At 37.9% G+C, this 21,083-nt stretch overlaps 1 protein-coding gene across 4 annotated transcripts in view; it reads left to right on the forward strand.

Moving 5' to 3' along the window:
- Nucleotides 1-21,083, forward strand: part of HELZ (helicase with zinc finger) — an 85,836-nt gene that overhangs the window by 20,148 nt on the left and 44,605 nt on the right. For all 4 annotated transcript variants that reach the window (XM_033076768.2, XM_033076771.2, XM_033076770.2 and 1 more), the window contains 9 exons: nucleotides 1,891-2,015; nucleotides 4,118-4,174; nucleotides 4,985-5,033; nucleotides 5,472-5,547; nucleotides 8,267-8,465; nucleotides 9,442-9,549; nucleotides 9,841-10,138; nucleotides 13,290-13,557; nucleotides 17,982-18,315. In XM_033076768.2, coding sequence (XP_032932659.1) covers nucleotides 1,891-2,015; nucleotides 4,118-4,174; nucleotides 4,985-5,033; nucleotides 5,472-5,547; nucleotides 8,267-8,465; nucleotides 9,442-9,549; nucleotides 9,841-10,138; nucleotides 13,290-13,557; nucleotides 17,982-18,315 — 1,514 coding nt within the window. The remainder of the gene's footprint in view (nucleotides 1-1,890; nucleotides 2,016-4,117; nucleotides 4,175-4,984; nucleotides 5,034-5,471; nucleotides 5,548-8,266; nucleotides 8,466-9,441; nucleotides 9,550-9,840; nucleotides 10,139-13,289; nucleotides 13,558-17,981; nucleotides 18,316-21,083) is intronic.

Consider the following 21,083-nt stretch of genomic DNA (forward strand, 5'->3'; position numbering starts at 1 on the left):
AACAAAGAAATAGCATCCAGATTAATGTTAATTTACTTTATTCATGCCAGCATATTCTGCACATATTATTCCCCAGATCAAAAACTGAGGACATTTTTGAACTTACTGATACCATATTTATGTATTTATATAAAAATGTTGTGTATGTATTTATATCTATATAAATATACACACATACTGTATTTTTATGAATATGTGAATGAATGATTTGGCTGTGGTTCTCCATGATGTGTGGTTATCAGTTGTAGCCCAGCACCTGACATTTAGAGTATCTGCATTTATGATCCCAGAAGGTCTTAGTTTTGGTTTTATGTTTGAATTATTGTTGGGAAGAAACAACCTTAGCATGGACTACTTGATAATCACACTCCTTGTAATACTCACAGGCTTTTTATGATGGGCAAAGCTGTATTCAAGCTGCTCTTCTGCCTTTTTATAAGATTTGACATGTTGTACAGCTATGATAGTTTTATTTGAACCTGAATAATCAGTGTATTCTGGAGTGGTTGGAGAAATACGTGTTCTTTATAGTATGCTGCTTGCAGTGTTACAGGGCTTAAAATCTGTTAAATTATTCTACAAATCTTTCCCAAGACATAGTGGTTAATGTGTTGCATCTTTATATGTGCAACTGTATGTTTTAGCTTGGTGATATTGTGCAGATAGTGATATGAAATATAATAATTGGAGATTTAGTCTTTGAGATTAAAATAGCAAACTGTCAGACATGTTAAAGCTATTTTTGGTGCTTCTGCTTCTGATTTGGGAAGTAAGTTCTATTTTTGGCAATGTGGTCTGTACTGTCAGAGTGGTGAATTCAGACTAATCTTTGAGGCACTTTATTTAGTTACCATTGCAGTTTGAAGAGATTCCTAGTTGTTTTTATTTAAATGTTTTGTGGGACTGCTTATTTATCGAGTCTTTCATGCAATTTCCGTTAACGATGTGAACGTCTGTTGAGTGAGGAGTTTTGATTTATTACTCTAGAATGTAATCCTGAAGTTGTGGTGAATGTGAAATTCCTGTTAGCACTAAGAGGGGCTGTTTGCATCTGCATGAGTAGCAGTATAAAGACAGATGTTGATGTTGCCTGCAATAACAGTTATTTCATAATTCCTTAATTTTAAACAACTGTCCAGCCTTCTTTTCAATTCACATGCTTAGCTTGCTAAGCTTTTTAGTCACTCTGGCATTTTGTTTTCTGGACAGGTAATACATGTGATTAAGTGTTGTTGCAGCTTGTCTGAAGCACGTCTGTATCGTGAAATAAATCCTGTCCCTGCTGGAAGTGTTCAGAAAGTGTTTGGCACTGCTTGCTGCTGATCCCGTGCTAGGGAGCATTCAGAAAGTTTTCTGTTATGGGGAGCCTGTAAATTTCTGGGCTCAGACAATCGTTCCTATATGCCACACTTTGCAGCATAAGTGAATAAAAGCCCTTTTAAGAGGAGCAGGAATTGCCCATGAGGAGGTTGGCTATTTTTGGAAACGACAGGGCATGTGTTTTGTGAGCATGAATGGATCTTCCTGAGCATGTTTGTGTTACTGAGAGGTTCTACTGTTGGTTGCTATTTCTTTTTTACCCTTTCTGTAAGAGGAGGTCCTTTGTGTCTGTGTCAGATATGTGAATTTACCCTTCCCATATTTATGTCTATTTTAGCATGTAAATATGACAACCTTTTTTGAGCTCCTGTGCAGCATTTATTAGCTGGTGGGAGGAGACAAGCTTCAAGTTAATATTAGACAACAGCACATGATACTTAATTTATATCCACTAAGCCATGGATTTAACCTGAGTTTCAGACTTTGTTTTCTTCTGAAGGGTGAAGGAAAACTGTATCTGACTGAAATGGATGGTGTGCTGAGGGTAACAGTGGCTGATTTGTGTTGCAGTGCTGGGAGAGGGGCTGGCCAAGGGCGATGGATCTCTCCGGGCAGTGCTCTGCTGCATGCATCTCAAAGGGAAGCTGCAAATTGTGTCTAATGTTCTTTCCAAATCACTGATGGGGGAATCACTGGTAAGTGGGTTTGCTGCAATCTACATGGTTTAAAAAACAGTTTTGTATTTCCTTCTTTTAAAAAATCTGTTTAATAAGAAACTTCTGAACATATGTTTCACTGGCAGGTTGCAACAAAAATTATTTGTTTGGAAAAGATAAATATATGGGCACACATGTATCATCAGGATGCCAGGTTGTTGCATAACCAGTGTTTCAAGTTGTTGTGATTTTGAAGAGTTTTTTCATTGTTGGCCCTGAATCCTCAGGAAATGTAAAATAAATTTGCATATTTTGCGATTGACAAGAATAGTATAAATCTCAAGCTTTTGCTTGCTTATTCTAAATTGTACCTGACCTCATTTTGTATGGACTTCAGGAATTCTATCCATTAAAGCAGAAAAAAATACTGATTGGACTTTTAAATAACTGGCCCATGATAAGCTGTAAGATGGTATAAAAAGCTTTTCAGGGAAAGAAAAAAAAGCTTTGCATTTCAAGATGAAGATAAAGGTTTGAGTTCAAAGCTCCTATTTTACCCTTGAACTGTTAAAACTTGTAAAGATGCTTTTAACCCCAGACATGTAACTTCTCACTTTTATGGGGAAACTGGGGACATATGTAAGTCTCCAAAGAACAGTATCCTTTTAATTTCTGTAATTGGGATTAAATAGGCAGTTCATCAGCATGAACTGCTGGTCTTAACACACCCAGGAACATGGTCATGGCTTGCTCAGACTGAGGGGAATCAGAACCTCTTACCTTGAGAGTGGATCCTGTCTCCTGTGTCTTGGTGCTTAGCTGAATGAGTAGGTTATTTTTGAGAGTTCTGTTTGTCTGTCTGGGCTGTATCCTGAATTCCCTTCCCCCCAACCATTGGCTATTTTTACATAAAGAAAGGGTTTTTTTTTCTTTGTTTAGCTGTTTTCTAAGGAAAAAATGTTTCATTGAAAAATTCTTGGTGAGGTTGAAGGAAACTTGCCTTCAGGAAAAATTAGTAAAATAGTCTTATTGCAGGGAATGTGGAGTGCCCTTGTTTTGAGCTGTTGTTGTGCAAATAAAGGTACCTTTGTATAGAGTTCCAGAGTGTCATCCCAAAGCAGGGTTTGAGAGGTTTTTACAAGTTTTAGGTTGTTAGACACAGTTGTTTTCAGTAGGAATATTAAAATCAGCAGCTGATTTACTGACTGTGCCATTGTCTGAAAGAAGAAGTGAAACAAAGTTTTGGAATGAATTTACTGAAGAGTTGGAATCCATCCAGTTTTCTCCCCAGTGGCTTAAGAGAATGATTCTTGGTAACATTTTTTTGCTCTAATTTAAGTTCAACAAGTTGAATTTTCAGCCTTCTGCTGAAAAAGTGAAAAATCATTTTGGAAAAAGCCTAAGTGGGAGGATTGTTAAGTGTGTAAGTTTTCAGCAAAGAGTGATTTCTCCTGCTCAATAGCACAGTCAGAATGTGGAGATGTCTAACAAATGTTGTAGCACTTAATTAAATTTCTGCAAGAGGTTATTGAAATAAACCCCACAGGTCTGGGTTCCTTTAATCAAACTTTTGACTTACAAGAGTGTGAAATTGTTACAAATACCTACTTCACATACATTCAGTTTTGAAAGATTTTTACTTCAGTTGTACTCGAGTATGCAGTTAGTCACATAGCTAATCTTTACTTTTGAGGGAAAACTCCAAAAACTACACAGTCTACATCAGAGCAGGAAGAGTTATGGAGCTGCAGAAATCAGTGATCTGTAAAGTAGATCCTTAAAAAAAATGAATCCATCACTGAAACAGCAGTGAAAGATTGTTATTCAAATTCTTCAGAGCAGAAGTGTTGCAGTAACCATGGTATATTTTTTTCCTCAAGTTCTTCTTAATATGCTGCTTTCCTGAATTGTCCTGTATTGACACTTGCTGTAAATCTAGTGCTGGTTTTGGCCAGTGTAGAATTCCCTTTTTCACCACAATCTTTACCCAGTTTTATTTAGTGTCATTTAAAATTGGTGTTGTAAGTCAAACTCATTTTTCCCTCTCCTGGTGTTGAGGGGGAAATGAATTTGGCTGCTGTGGTTTAATGCACATAATGAAGGTTTATGTGTTCAATAATTAATGTTCTTTCTGCCCCCAGAACGGGATGGTAACTAAAGATCTCACACGACTGAAAACACTTCTTGCTGAAACAGAGGTAATAATGAGGATATTATTGGGAAAAATAATGAGCAGTACCTGAAGCAGCTGAAGAGCTGCTTTCCATGTGTCCCAGGAGATCCAGGCTCCCTGGGAACAGACTGGTTCAAAAATTACTGTTTCTGCTGGTGTGTTGGTCTTCACCCACCAAACTCTCCAGGAACTTTTCATCACAGTCTTGGAGGATGTTTGAGAAAATAAAAAATAATGCTAATAGGTTGTTGACTCCTGAAGTAGCAAGTAGAAAGAATTCCAGGCATTTATATCTGCACTATTTATTTACCTATCTATCACATTTTTCTCTGTTGGAAATTAGTCTGAAGTAATAAGCATGACTTCAGAAATTTTAAAACAATATAAATGCTTTCTCAATCACCTTTTTTTTTTTGCACTGAAGGTCAAACTGTCATGTCTGCTGATTAGATTGTCCCTTCTCTTTTTTTTCTTTATGCTTAGTTATTTATTTGTGCTTTATTTGTGATGTAGCTTGAAAACTGAAAGACTTATCAGTGCAGTTTAGTTTTTGGGGTTTTAGAAATTTGCTGCAGTCTATATTAAGTTGATTGCAGGGTGGAATATGGTCTTGTAAAAATCTCTAAAAGTTTTTTTCAGTTGACTTGGTGTTCCTGTCAGAATTCCTGTTATTATCAGAATCCCTGTTATCAGCAGGGTTTTTGACTGGAAGTAATTTCAACTTATGATTGATATTTTTGTAATAGTTGTTCTAAAACCCGTTTTGACAGCAGTTCTTGTTGATGAAATTGTTTTGTGTTCCTGTATAACTGTGGGCTTTTTTATATAATTGTAGGCAGCTGGTAAAGTACCATCAGGATATCATGTAGAAGATTTAGAAGAAGGTATGTAAGTCAATTTTAAAGCTACATAATTTCCTAGTGAGAAGACTTGGATCCTGCTGAATGCCCAGTGCTGCATTACAGGCAGAAAGCACAACAAGGGGCTTGACTGTTGTGATGTGTGCCAGTGAGGCAGAATTACCTCAGTGTTGACTGAATTTGGAGGCAGAAGTTTCTGTTTATGGACCAGGGGGCTGTATCAAAGCCTTCTCCATTCTGCAGAGATTGGAAATTCACCTTTCTCTAAATGATTTTGTCATGGATTGTAAATCATCTTGGGGGGAGAGGGAATTTTTCTTGTGTTCAGCTCCACCTTGGGTTGGTGCTTAGAGCTGTGGATCCCTGAGCAGTTGCTGTGTGATTGGAAAGCTGAGAATTGAGAAATAACTGATTGATAAATAATTGATAATGAATTGAAATAACCGCGGTTGTGTCCCGCAGGGTCACGGGATGGTTGGCACTTCCGCCCCCCTCCCCGGGGCGTCACGAGCAGTGAGGAATACACACTCTGTAAAAGGTAAACTCTTCTAACTCACCTTAACCCCCTCCAAGGGAGCAGAATGATTCTCTTTCATTTACTGCTGACAGAATGATTAAGAGGCCAGGAGAGTGAAGGTGCTTGTTAGAACAGGAGTTGACTTGTTCACAGGTTTTTGGGGTCAGTTTATCCAGCTTTATTGCTTTATAGAGTGGAATCACTAACTCAGGATTCATAATACAGTGGTTTGAGGGGCATTCTAGTGACAGGTCAGCATCTGTCTTTCTCTCCCACCTTTTCTAATTTGGGTGATTTCAGATATGTGAAAAGTTCCCCAGGCAGCAGTGTAAGCAGACTGGAGCACAGTCAGGTTATGGTGCTGCCTTCTGATAAATGAACTTTGTTGGTAGATGGGCTTTGTCTTCAGATAAAAAAATGGAATTTTCCTCAGATCTCATTATTTTTCCTTTTGCATAAACTCATAAGAGAAGATCCAGTGGCTTGTACTGGTGTTTCTCCTTGTCTTTTCCAGTAATCTGGTCAATATTGCCTCTACTTTGTGTTATTAATTGTCATTGCTCTACATAAAACTGAATTAATATATATGGGGAGGAACCATCATTATGCACTTGATTCTGCCATTTATGTAACTAATGCAAATTATTTTCAAAAGCTCTGACCTGCTTTTTAAATGACATGACTGAATTGCTGATTTTGAGCTACTTTTGGCATGGTTTTCTAAGATGCTAAATCTTGGCAACTCTTCTTGACTCTTAATCATGTCTGGTGCTTATTCAGCAACTTAAAAAAAGCAGATATTTACAATTCTTAGCTTGTGGTGATCTTTTGTTGAGTAACATCTATCCCATGTTTCCAACCATTGCTCTGAAGCATTTTTCCACTGAAGCTGTAATGAGCTTTATGCTCACTGTTAACCCTTCCAGTGAGAAGGATGTGCCTTGCTCAGCAAATCCCTGTGAACAGCATAATTCTGACCAGGGACTGGAGATTTTAGTTCCTTATGAGGAGGCAGTTGCAGGTACTGAATATGAATTTTTGAAGCTCTGGTTTATTTTTCCCCTGTGTGCCATAAAACAGTAGGAGTGCAGCATATTTATTCTAGATAATGAAGCTATGCAATTGCAGGAGGTATTAAATAAGAAAGTAAAATTGAGAGGAAAAAAAGTGTTAAAAATATGAACAATGGGATCTTGGAAAACCTGTATAATGATGACAAATTTTAAAGTAATATGCTTTCCTGTTAAATAATGAAAAGGAAACTCTCTTGATTTTAAATCTGCTATGTAGGTTATAGGAACAGGTCAGCAATTTTTTATGCTTGCACTCCATTTACTTTAGGAAGTAAAAATCATAATTGTACTTTAACATTCTACTGTAGTGGTGAATTGGAAAATTGACAGTAAGAATACTGAAATTGACTGCCAAGAAAAACATTTTAATTTAAAATATATTAAGAAACATAGCTTGAGAAGGCCTTTAGTGACATGATGTTATATATTATGTTTATTTTGTGTAGAATTTGGACATGCACATTTTCAAGCACATTTCTTAAAGGAAAAGTGTTTGCTAAATCAAATTATAGCCACTGATGCAAGTGTGACCTAGATGTGCAGGTACTTGTGCTGCAAGGTTTTCATGTCACAGTCAGGTGTGGCTTGGTTTTGTCTCACAGCTCAAAGTTCACAGTTTGAGTCACATTATATAACACATGTACTGTGGAAATAAAAATCTGATGTTTGTATTAACTTTTTACGATCTCCTTTTGCAAAGCAAACGAATAAACAAAGCCATCTCCTGGCCTAATTTTATTCTACATAACCAATACTTTCCTGGTAGCTTCAGAACTTAAATCTCTCCCCCTATTTCATTTTCATTTTGTCATCTGTTTTTTAAGTGCGTCGGTTTTGAAGAATGATGGAGCTGCAGCTGTTGCCTTGTGGTTTATAATTTTAATACAAAGTTAAATTAAAAAATAATTCCCAAGTTACACAGGCATTTGCCCAGACTTGTACTGAATTCTGAGAACTAGAATGCTTCATTGTGTGCAGGCCTTTGGAAGAGCATTAATTCAATGCATCAGCACATGCCACTAAGTGGAAAATGTACTTCTTCAAGAAATTCTTACTATCTGCAAGAATAGATCCTTTTAGACTAATGCACCCTTTCCAAAGAAGAGGATTAAACCTTTTCCTAGAGGTTTCTGTGTAGGTGTATTTAGTAGAAGGGACCATGTGATGTCACTGTTGCTCCAGGAAAAATTGCTGGCTGAGTATTTATCAGCTAATAATATAATCACTGGATGAAATTATGCTACATCTTTCCTTTGCCCTTGATTAGCAAGGGGCTTTGTGCATATTAATTCAGAGCCTAGTCATTGCAGGGATGCTCTGTGATCTCCTTGTGCTAATTGCTGTGCAAACACTTGATGCTGTTTTCTTTAAAGCTGGAAAATTCTTAAGACTTCCATCCCCTGTATTTCTAAGAAATTTGATAAACTTTTCTGGCCTTTGCAATGAGAGAAGATGCTGTCTCTCCTAGAAAATGCTTTATAAATATATATATTTCCAAATTAGTTCACATGGACTAAACTGCCTTTAGTTCTATAAGAGAAACTTAAAGAATGTCCAAATGTCCTTCTGGCTTTACAAGTAAAATTTTGATTATTTTATTTATTTATTTATTTATTAAATTAGAGGCTGAAAAGTTCAAAGTGTAATGGTTTTTCTATTTGATGTAGGTTTTTAGAGCAAGGGATCTGCAGGTATGGTGCCCAGTGTACTTCAGCACATTCCCAGGAAGAGCTGACAGAATGGCAGAAACGATACGCGTCGCGCTTGATCCGACTGAAGCAGCAGAAGGAAAACAAACAGTGCTCGGGCAGCTACATGGAAACCCTGATTGAGAAATGGATGAATTCCTTATCTCCTGAGAAAGTAGTAAGGAAAATACCCTGCTTCTCCATGTGCTCATGTTTAAAACTCACATGAGCCTGGTTTTGGCCCTGACTATAACAGCCGGTCGAATCACTCATCACCAAGAAATTGTCCAGCCAATTTGCTCCCCTTTCATCCTGCCCTAGATCTTCTTATAAAGAGACTTGGGCTGATTTGTAGGTTAATCACAACTTGTTAATTTTGCATATTTAATATTCCCAGTCTAGGATGGGTCAGGCAAGTCCCATGGTATTATTCCTGTTCCCTGACTGGAGAATAAATGGTAAAGGTTTCCCAGCTTAGTGGGGAATACTCTTACTTGTGTGTGACTCCTTTTCTTTGCCTGCAGCTGCAGGCACTGGTATGAGCAGCCAATCCCCCAAATACTCAAAAGTGTTTTAGTACCAAGGAGTGTGGGATATGGATATGCTGAAAGTTAGCAGCTCTTTGGAATTAGAAAGAACATTTTTTGTGGTGTTCGACCAGCTCTACTTACCACTGACTCTAAGGAGTTTTTGGTCCATCTATTGTTGATTGAAATCTGGGAAAAGTGGACTTCATGCAAAATGCATTGATGAGTGAAAGTGTGATTCTTGTTCCCTGTTGTCTCGATAGTCTCATTGATGTCAGTGAGATCTGTGGTCTTCTGGGCCTCATTTCTTTTTTTCCAAATGAAATTCTGTTCTACTTTAAACATTTACAATTAAGTTACTTGTTGAAAATCAAATCTTGTGGTTAATTGTTTCTAAATGGTTCTATTCTTCACTTGCACAGTGTGATTTGGTAGATTTAGCTTGCTTGTCTCTCTGCATTAGCACATATTTACATTAACTCCTGATGGGATTTGCATCAGTCCTGCATGATCTAGGAAACCATTCTTTCCTCTTTCTATTAAACAAAATGCTACCTTTTCCTGGAAATTTGTGTTTTGATACTGCCTCTAGAAGTTTAATGTTGTCTTCCTTTTCTTTTAATCTAGCTAAGTGAATGTGTAGAAGGAGTGAGAGTAGAACATAATCCTGAGCTCTCAGTAACTGTCACCACCAAAAAGTCTCACCAGACATGGACATTTGCTCTCACATGTAAGGTAGGACTACTTTTTTTTTGAAAGTGAGTAATAGCTAGAATGCAACCCATAACCTAAGATTTCAGTTGAATCTTTCTTAAAACAGAGAAACTTTCTAGCACCTTTGCTTTTCTTTCTTTTTCCCCAGCTGCTCTGGTGATTATGCATCAACTGCCCAGATTTCTGGAAATCAGGCAGGACCTGTACCTGCTCTGAGAAACTGATAGTTCTTATTAACCCTCTTTATCTGATTGTAAATAAAGATATTCCTGGAAGAATTTCAATATTTCAACCTCTGCCTTTCTTTTCCAGCCTGCAAGAATGCTGTATCGAGTGGCATTGCTTTATGATGCCCATCGACCACACTTCAGTATCGTTGCAATATCTGCTGGAGACAGCACTACCCAGGTATCACAAGAAGTTCCAGAAAACTGTCAGGAATGGATAGGAGGAAAGATGGTCCAGAATGGAATAGATCACTATATATACAAAGTCAGTATAGCCTTTAACACAGAAATCTTTGGGACTTTTCGCCAAACTGTGGTGTTTGACTTTGGATTAGAACCAGTCCTCATGCAACGAGTGATGATTGATGCTGCTTCTACTGAAGGTAATGTACTAAAACTTTTATTTTTTGTATAGTGGAGATCTTTCATGCCATCTCTTTCCTATTCAGTTTTGGGCAGAGGAGCATCTCTGTCAACTGCTCAGTTGACAGAGTGTTTTGTACTGTATTTTATGTTCTTCATAGATATGAATAGAAATAGTGGGCAAAAGCTTCAGAGGGTGTAAATCAGGCAGATAATTGGGATATGACAGTCTGTGTCAGGATATGGCTCCTAAGTATGATTAAAATGCTGGGAATTTCTAGTTTGGTGTGTGTCTGAGTGCAGCACTGGAAGTTCTGCCTTTATAAAAACATGTTTATGTTTTTATGAATGTTCTTATATTGATGAAGACATTAAATATGTCAGAAAAGGTCGTTAGAGAAACAAAGTGTTTCTGTATAAGAATACATAGAGCAATAAAGTCAGTAATTAAAACAGACTGTCTGAGAAGTTGGTTTGTATTTTTTTCTTCTCCTTCATTACCCAAGATTGTCAAAGGCAAGAGGCTGAGTATAGGCTTGTAATTCAATAATTTGCTGCTGACATGAATTTTGAAAATGTAAAGCAAGTGTAACTATATTTGTGTTTTCAAGTGTAAAAAATGAGCTACAAGTTACTGTAAGTGTTTAATCTGTTTCTTAAACTGATCTATGTCTCTCAGTTCAAACCTGAAATAACTCCAGTATGAGAAAAATGTCATAAAATGCAAAGATGTTTGAAGAGGTGTAAAGTAAGAAGGAGGCACTTTGATTTATGGTGTAAGAGAGCTAAATATAGGTCACTGTATCACTTGGCAGCAAGCCATTGGGTGGGACACAGGATCTTAATTTTTAATGAAAATTTGAGAGAGAAATAGAATTGTAGCACTGGGATTTAAGCAGAAGGAAGAAAAAAAGGGAAAAAGAAGGATAAAAGATGAAGCTGAGAAAACAGCAGGTGTCTATTCCTGGCCTTTATTTCCATATAACAGATTAACATTTGCAGCATTAATGGAACAAAGCTGTAAATAGCAAATACCAAAGATCATGGTCTCTGGAGATGGTCCAAGTGCTTGTAGCCAGGAGGGGAACTGTGCATGGTGTGACATCTCTGGGAGCAGAGGGCATGGCATTGCCAGGGAGTGAGAGCTATTCCATCATCTCCATGGGCATGGGGGGTAATCCCAGATTTCCTAAACCACTGGGCCTGTGGAGAACAGCCCTTGCCTTGTAAACCTGGGGAACATCAAGGGAACCAAGCCATGAGCTCCTTGTACAGTCAGTTCCTGTCAAACCAAATCCTAACCACAGGGATGCCAGGAACAGCCAGCTGAATTGCACATGGAGGTGATGGATGAGGTGCAGGTAGCAGCCCCCAGCATTAGGTGCTGCTGTTTCCTCCACACATTAACTGTCTGTCTTCAGGCAGGTCATCACTAATACTTGTTTCAAATGGATAAGAGTTTTACAGATAATTGTAACTACAGAATCCTGGGCTTTTTTTGCTGTGTAATCTAAGAGGTGTGTAATAGGCAAGGGAAAGGGATAACTACATTGAATTTGTGTCCAGTTTCCATAATTTCTTTTACTTTTTGGTATATATGAATTGAGATCTTGTGGAAATGCTTTTCTAACAGGAAGATGCCCGAGGTCTCTATGCTTGCATGTAATTCAGGGCCCTGTCGAGATGTTTAGGCAGGAATGAAAGGTCAACATTAAAATATTTTCTAGAGGAGTCTCCATTCTGCATTTTGAAATCTTTATTTACAGCAGAAAAAGGGAGCTGTAGGAAGTTTTTTGTGCACTGATTATATACTAACTGCTCTTGAAGAAAGTGTCATTGTGTGTGCAATGTGTGCCAGGAACTGTTTATGTCAGGCTTCCAGGGAAAGCCTCTCCAGTGCTGGGAATTAAAGGCTGTTGTTCAGCAAGCAAGGAGTCAGTCCCAGCATAATTACTGAGCTTTTGGGATCTGAGGTGTGATTTGTAGCAGAGAAAGCTTCATTTCTGGTGGTGTTATTTCAGACACACAAACCACACAAACTTGGACTTTTTCTTGCCGTACAACTGTAACTACTGATACAGTTCAGGCTTGAGTGATGGATTTAAATGTGTCTTCCCAGTGAACATATGAGATCAGTGAGTAGGATAAGCCATGTTCCTGTAGTCATAGTCAAGCTGAACAGAGATTTCTTTTGCTAAAATCCTGGTTTTTTTTCTTATTTAGACTAAAGACAGTCAAGATGATGTTAAGCATTTAATTTGAATTTGAAAATGTCTTTTTTGCACATTTTCAGCGTTGGTGTGATATCCTGGATACCTATGTTAAATCTTGCTCAGAGATTATGCATTAAGATAGCATAGCTTGACTATAAATGCCAAATATTTTCAGCTCTGCAATTTAAATGCAGTTCTGTTAAATGATTCACTGTTGTCATAGTGGTTTTGTGGTATTAATGGATATATTCTAGGTGGCTGTAGATAAGTGCCTGGTCTTCTGTTTCTAATCTAAGCTATATGGTCCCTGAAATCAGGGTACACTAAAAATTAATTTCCTTTGAATTTTCTAATTTTATATATGTTAGGTTACATTTCCCAAGTTTTGCTTAATAAAGTAGCTTCAGTTACTTTATGTAACAGTCTGCACTACACACAGATTAGGGAGCTGTAGAACTTTTAAAAAGGCTTTCACAGTGTTGCAAATGTGATGATTCCTTACCAGCTGATTTATCAACTTGTTTTTATGACCTTCTGAATTTTATAATATACATTGTAGGGTTCCTCACTGTTCAATGTTTTTGAAATGAGAGGATGTTGCAGTTGGATTTTAAAGCATATTGCAGTGCCAAATCCTTCAAAGCTGTTGATGATTATTTAAATAAAATAATTTTTTGGTCTTAATTCTAATTGTTATCTGTAGAATGTTTTATTTCCTGATACTCTTGGAGAGCCTGCTTGCTCTCTGTGCACATCTGAAAAGTAGGGACAGTAAATACCAGCAGTGAACTTCCTAAAGGTGTTGTGGGCAGAGGAGACTCTGCCTGTATTTCAATATCTCTGAGGGGACTGGTTTTACTAGTGGGTTTTGTTTGATAGTTTATTTTTGGAATAAAAACAATCCAACTGAGGTTTGTAAAAACAAACCACACCTTCCCTGTTCTGTGTGTCCATGCAGACCTTGAATACCTGATGCATGCACGGCAACAGCTCCTGACCACAGCCAAGCGTTGGGATTCCACGTCTAAGACTATTGTTGAGTTTGAGCCTAATGAAACTACTGAATTGGAGAAGAGCCTTCTCACCAGATACCAAATCCCTCTGTCTGCTGACCAGCTATTCACACAATCTGTCCTGGACAAATCATTGACCAAGACCAACTACCAGTCAAGGCTCCACGACCTCCTTTACATTGAGGAAATAGCACAGTATAAGGAAGTTAGCAAGTAAGTGATTCCTTTATAAAAATATTCCTATTCAAATGAGGGTGACAGCTTTTTGCTTCTTTAAGATCCTGAGGCTTCCTGTGTCTTTGAACTGAACCTGAACAAGTCTGGGAATAGAAATGTTTGGTAAAGGTCACCAGCACTTAAATATAAATTCCTGCTAATTCATTGAAAACAAACAGTGTGTGTCAGTCTGTGCTTACAGTTGCAGGCACTAAGCAGCTGTTGGACATGGTTTTGTTAATTGTTTTTGTTTCTAGTTTTTTGTCTGTCCATACAAATTTATATTAATAATAGTTATATTTTTGTTCCTGTGTGAAAGTAGGTTATAGCAAAGGAATATATAAAATCTTTGTAAAAAGAGTTGAATTGTGGGTGGATCAGACTGATCTTGTGATGATGTGGCAGCTGACTTTATTTCCTAAATAGGTTGACACCCAGTTTCTCAATAAAAGTTCCTAATAAAAGGCATATAATATACATTGTTTGGTTTGTTGTGTCTTTAGGTGTTATGTGCAAATTGATGATTGAAAAATAGGGATTTGGGAAAAAGATGTGAAATTCACAGTTACATATTAGTTTAATATTCGTGGTCAGAAATTTTTCCTGGATTCCTGTGGTCAGAAAGAGTTTTAGTATTTTGTCACTACTCAGAATGGAAAGTCTAAAAGAGATAACATCATTTTAGCCTAATTTGGTAGCAAATTTAGTTTTATCAATTACTTGGAAGTTCCAAATCAGGAAGTCTTTAGGATGAAGAGCCATTCCTGGAGCTGCAAAGGTTCAGTTGAACCAACCCTCTAGAACTTGGAAAATACTGCGTAGTTGTATTTCCATTGCTTTTAAAGCAGAAAAATGGTTCAATTTCTTTTTAAATCTCAGCTGAAGGGCAGTATTTAACCTGTTTCTTATCTTTTATCACTGCTGCACTCTGCTCTTGAGCTGGAGTGTAACACATGGAGCAGTCATGCTTAAACACTGTTTCCAGCTTACAGAAATCTTCTCCATCATACATATTTATAAACAGGTTGACTCTTCTAAGGCTTTTGAAACAAAAGTGGATTTAAAGTAAATATTATGAAATACCATTAAAACATGAGCAGTATTTTTACTGATAGAATTTTCACCTTGGGAGTTGCACTCTCATGCTCATAGGAAACCAAAGAGAGCAAACCTGGAGAAATGGAAGAAAAATAAGTGTATCCTGTATGTAATGCTTCTCCTTTGGACTGTTTGGTGCAGCAGTAATTTATTGCTTGATAAGTTTAAAGTAAGTGTTAATACTTGAAATCTTCTGTTTTGATAGTGTTGATGACAAACATCCTTTTGATCTTGTAGCTGACCCACTTTATTGTAACAAGGCTCAAACCAGCAGACATTTCCACTCCTCTGTGGCTGAGATCACACACTTGGTATTCTCTAGTGAAGTGTCAGGGTTGCAAGCCTGGAAATGGGCTGAGAAATCCAGATGCAAGTGGGTTGTAACACCTCTGAAGTGGTGCCACGGTGGCAGTGTTGATGAGCTGTTGCACTTTCAAGGGTTTGTGAATGTACATTGTAAAAGTAGTAGGATTGGTAGTGAGGTCTTCTGACAACACTGAAAAACTCAAGTGTCTGCAGTTCAGATTGAAGTGGATCCTTGGGTTTTAAGGATGTTGATGGTTTCTCACTTTCTAGGAAGGCACTGGTTCAGACTTTATGTGGAATCACCTGAGTGGAACTGGACAGTATTGGGTGAAGGTTGTAGTGCCTGGAACATATCCTGAATTCAGCTATAAGGGAGTTCTGGACTGTCTCAGAGAACTTTACTTTTATATCATGTTTATTTTAATATTCCAAGAGACATTTATACAAGTTACTCCACATGACTATCACAGAATAATAAGGGAGTCACTGCTGTTGAATTTCCAAGTGCAAACACACTGTTTTTGAGGAAAAGCAAATCGGTGTTTCAATCTTGATAGTACTTTGGTTTTGGAGAGTATAAATATCTGTTCATAGTTTTAAAAATCTTCCTTTCTCTCTTGCATATTGAAGAGAAAAGCAATATATACTTGTTAGAGTGACTGGAACATTTTCTTGTATGAACATTAAAGGGTGTGAGGTGACAGACAGATCCTTCCGTGCTCCCAGAATTACAGAGCAGATTTATCCTCAAGGCTGTGAGCACATCAAGTACTGGCTCTGATGGAAAATAAATTTGCTTTTGTCATTACTGTGTGTTCCATTGATCACTCCCCAGGCAGGTGTCCCACTGCACACCCTGAACCTGCAGGTGTCACAGCAAATGTGCTGAATGTGCTTTTGCAAAGTGGCACCTGGGGCTTTGGCCAGGATGGGTTTGTTTGCCTTTGGGGAATTTGTTGTTTGCATTGCTACTGGATGATTAATGATTTATGAAGTCATTCTTCATAATTATTCTGTGGTTTTAAATATGAACAACAGGTTTTCTTGTAGCTGCTTCATGAACACTGCAGGTAGGCTGGCATTTGCAGTACTTAGGAGGAAATAAAAGTTTTTGGTTTTTTTTGTAAGTCCAACTGAAAACCCTGTTTTGTGTAATCCTGCAAAGCAAGGGTGAGAAATGGATGAAAGAAGCAACTTCTGATTTTTAAAAAATCAAATCCTGAGAGATTTTGTAGTTTTGTGGTTTGCCAGAAGGTGTCAGCTTGCTCAATGGAAATTGCTTTATAATCTAAACTTGAGATTCCCTTTAGCACAGCAGTTGCAGTTCAGTCATTTATGAAAACACTAACCTGTGCCTTGTCTCAGAAATGCAATAAAACTGTTTTGCAGCACATTTTTATAAATCTGAATTTCAGCTGATACATGTTCAGCAGCATAGGGATCAACTTTAGGGAAGTTTCAACAACATAAATAGCAAAATAGCAAAATATTGTATCTTACTAAGAATTCCCAACCCTTGTTACTCACTTAAAAGTTTTATACAGTGTTTTAACAAGGAGATGTGAGCTGGTTTTGCTGACTTGCTGACAGCTCCTTTGGAATAGTGCAGCACTTCAATAGAAGAAAGCTTGTGTTTTTTTTATGAAGTTTTTACTGGTCTGTGTGGAAATGGGAAGGATTGGCTGAATGCTTTCACTGTAGCTTGTGCAGTACCCTTTGTGGTCAGTGATAACCAAACAGATCCCTGCTAGGTGAGAAAACTTCCCTTGCTTTTGGAGAGTGCAGGACTGGGAAATTCAGATCAGACAGTGCCCATGTTCTGTAAAGAAGCAACTGTTACCACATGGGGGCAAACTTGCAGTTTTTGTGCAAGAGTCGTGATTTGCCAGGTCTGAAAAAATATATTTGATTGGTTTGGTAGATGTTTAATTACCAAGCTAAAATGTTGGATTTTATTGTTAGAGGGTTATGGTTATTGATACTGCAGGGCTTAAATGAGTAATTACCAGTTTATTAGGTTAAAATAAGAATTATAAGAAGAACAGATCAAATAAAACAGGTATGAGTATGAAAAGTATTATAAGAATGTATTTTTCCAAGAGGTTTTATTTCATTTGTGAATGGGTTTTACCTTTTTTCTGTAATTTGTTGCAAATTTAGGAAAAGGTTGCTTATGAGAAAAGAACTGAATTTTGTTACTCTGTTGTCAGACTTTTTCCCCCCTTTGTTGTTTTAAAAACTAGATTGAAGCAATCTGTTTAAAAAACCCCAACACACTAGGAAGAGATTACTTTTTATTGGTGAGAGATCAATGAAGTGTGCTAATAAGTGACTTTCATGTGTTGTGCATGTGACTTCTGGAAAATTATAACTGCAGAGGATGAATTTGTTACATCTGATTACAGGAGGAAGCTGCTGCTAATAGGAGTTCTGTGGATAGATGGTTTATAGGGCTGAGCCTGTGATGCCATTCCCTCATTTCAAATAAAATGATATCATTGTAATGCCTTCAGTCTGATTTGTTTCAATGCATTTTAATCAATCCTTCTGAATTATAGGTACAAAACCATTTACTTTTTAAGATGGAGATTGCCTTCTTTGGTGTGCAGCCTGGAAGAGACAGATGGGATAAACAGGAATCTTGCTCTGTTCTTTGCCTGCTTGTGCCCCCTTGCATACCTACAGATTACAGACTGTTTAAATAGAAATTTTTACTGCTTTGGCACATGTAATTCATTCACTCCAGGCTTTTATTGCTATCTGGTATTTGTTTCTCTCTTGTGAGGGTTCTTTTTTTAAACTTCATAGATGTTGATTCTTTTAAATATGTACTTTATAGGCTACAGTCAAAAGGAAAAAGTGTAGATATTTGACAGCTGCATAATTTAGAAGGGCCAGTTTGAATGTACTTGTTCATACTTAAAAATTAATTAATGAAGTGAATCTTCCCTCTGAACGCCTGAAATTTCAGAATCCGAGAGCATTTTTGTGCACTGACTCGCTGCTTTCTCGCTTAGGTTCAACATAAAAGTGCAATTGCAGATTGTAGCAAGCTTCATGCTCACTGGTGTTTCTGGAGGTGCAAAATATGCCCAAAATGGACAACTTTTTGGTCGCTTTAAGCTCACTGAGACGCTCTCTGAAGACACTTTGGCTGGACGGCTGGTGATGACCAAAGTCAATGCTGTTTATTTATTGCCTGTCACTAAAGAAAAGTCAGCACAGACCCAAGGAACCAAAGAGAAGGTTTATGAAGCAGCTATTGAGGAGAAGACAAAGGATTATATCTTCTTGAGGGTATCCAGGGAATGCTGCGAGGAGCTGAATCTTCGGGCAGATTGTGAGATGCAGGTAGGTCTGGGTGGAGTCAGAACTCTGCCTCGTGTTTATTTTGCCTCTATAATTGATCTGTTTACCAAACAGAACCTCAGATTAAGGTCACTGTGATTGCCTGGAATGAATGCATTTTCACCCAAGGTTTATCTCATCCCATTTATTTCATTTTGGGGAAACATATGCAAGAATCCTAATGTCTTAATTTAACAAGGATAATTGGTCTGGGAAGACTTATGTTGTTCTGAGCTCTTGGTTTTGTGTTTGTTTTCTTAAAACAATAATTAAACTTACTAATTGATTGTATTTGAAACTTGACTGGAATGCAAAATGAGCTGGGCCTTCAGGAACTGGCTAATTTTTCCTTGAGTGTCTTATAAATCTTGGCCTCAGGCAACAGATCTATTTTGCATTAGAAATTGGGTCCTAAAGTTGTTTGTAAAATCATTTAGTACTTTATACATGTATCACTGAAGTGGTGGTCAGATTCTTCAAGCATTACTTATATTTGAATGAGTTTTAATTATGAGGAATTTTTTAAGGATCAAACATTGACTGAAATTTTGGGAAGTGATCTTCAGTTTAGAACTGAGGCTGTATTTTGGATGTACAGAGTTTTTGTTAAAGGTACTGCAGGTTTTGCTACTCTCTTCAGTAGAGTAGATATTCCCTATGTGATTCTCAAACACTGATAAAATGCTTTGATTTCTGTGGATTTTGGATAAGTTGGGTACTTTCTTGCCTTTTTCTCTAATAACTAGCCTCAGAAGCTTGGTGGTGCCTTGTTTACCTGCTGTTCTGGCTTAACTATAATAAATTCACAATTCTGCTTTTATCAAGTAAACCATTCATAAAAGTGGGGTGGAGTGAACTTAAAAGCACCATGGCTTTATTTTTGGAGTTGTTCCTCTGTTCTGTGTCCTGCTCTTGTGAACCTGACAATGGATTAACTTCCTTTCCCACTGTTTTCTGATTGTGGAATGTATATTAAAGCAAGTTACATGCCTCTCCTTCCCAGATGGCCTCATTCAGTGCTCTGCAACAGCAAATAGAACTATTTGATTCCATCCAAGCAGCATTAAAAGCAAAACAAATCACAAGCTGTTAAGAAAGTGGTGAATGCAGGTAGATAATAGGAGGTATTTAATGCCAGGCACCTTGCTTGCACTCCCAGAAGGGGCTGTTTGTCACCCAGATGAGCATCACGATTTTTCTGCATTTAAATTACCCTCGTTAGTCTGCGTGGTCTTTTGTCAGCCTTGGGTCTGTCTGGGCAAAGATAGTTCCCCTGCATGGATCAGACCATGAGTTTGGGACCATTTCCATTTGAATGGCAGTCTTTCCCAAACATCTGCAGGATATGTTTGGGGGACAAATCAGTGCTGAGGAGGGGTGGGTAGGACAGAGCTTGGGGAGGAGCTTGAGGTGCCCCATCGGGCAGGATGTCACTCCTGTCACTCCTGGAAAGTGCCAACCCTGCTGTGCAGAACAGGGCTGAGGGGCTGGGTGGCACAAATTGCACAGGGTGGAAAAAGAATTCTTGAATTTTCATGTGTCCTATTTAACAAAAGTTTTCTTAGCAGTTCCAAACACCTCCATGAGCTCCATGCTTTACGCTGTCAGATTTGTTGCTGCCCTTGTCTTCAGACTTATGGTTCTACGTCTTGCTGTAAAATGTGATAGTCAGGATGAATATTTAATGTCTCTATATCTGCCAGAGATGGAAAGTTAATGGCTACACTCTGCAGGGATACAAGCAAACACTGTTTATTTACAGCAAAGCTCGTGTTGATTTTACATGCTACCTAATGATACGAACACTGTAATGCTGCAATAAGAGCAGGAAAAAGAAAATGCTCATTTACAAAGCCTTTTGAAGGAGATGATCTGCAAGTAGTAAACATTACTGGTGCACCAGAGTGATCCCTGTTGTGGGAAGGGACTTTGTGGGGAGATAAAGGAATGTCAGGTACAAGAAGTAGTTAAATCTAGAAGGATAAATTATTCCTCTGTATGGGGAATTCTCCATAGAAGAAGGTTCCTGAGAGAAGTTTATATGGCTTTGAAAGAGAAGTGATCACTTTTCCTTCCTTCTGCCCTTCCTTTTTACCTGTCAAGGACTTGTTAAGATTTTTATATAAGTTGTCAAAAAAGGTAATTGTAAAAATATATTCTAGCATTGCTTTGTGTTTGTTGAACTTTCTGGTTGGTAGCACTCATTACCATGAGAATAAAGTGTGATTAAGAATGGGCTGACATCAAATCAGTGAGTGCTAGAGGAGAAAATTATTAGAAGTGAGACTGGGTTGTTGCTATGGGCATGGGGGTACGTTTGGAATCACTGCCACCTCCAGGGCTTTTCTCTGGGGTGACATGGGGGGCTGCACCTTCAGTTGGGATGGTGCTAATGGACCAGATTCAACTCATCTTTGCTCTGGTTCTGTTCTTTTCCTAATTAGTAGGACAGACCAAGCTTCTGTCAGGTGGTTGGGAAATCTCTTGGTACTGATGGCTGTAGAAATTGTTCAGTAATTGGTATTTCCAGGTAAATGAGAGGTGCTTTTCCAGACAGGTTGCAGTAATGTGGCTGCTGTTGGTAACATGTTCACACTCATTGTAAATCTCAGAAAGAAACTTATTTACTCCTATTTAATCAAAAATGCTTATTAGATTTGTAGCACAGTAATTGTATAAGTACATAGTGACAGCAGTGCTTTGGAAATAAACCTAAAAATGTGTATTAGTCTCTGGAAGTTCTTCATGATCTTTGGTGTTTTTATGCTGGT

This window comes from Catharus ustulatus, chromosome 20 (assembly GCF_009819885.2).
Source record: "Catharus ustulatus isolate bCatUst1 chromosome 20, bCatUst1.pri.v2, whole genome shotgun sequence".
In the NCBI taxonomy this organism is placed as follows: Eukaryota; Metazoa; Chordata; class Aves; order Passeriformes; family Turdidae; genus Catharus; species Catharus ustulatus.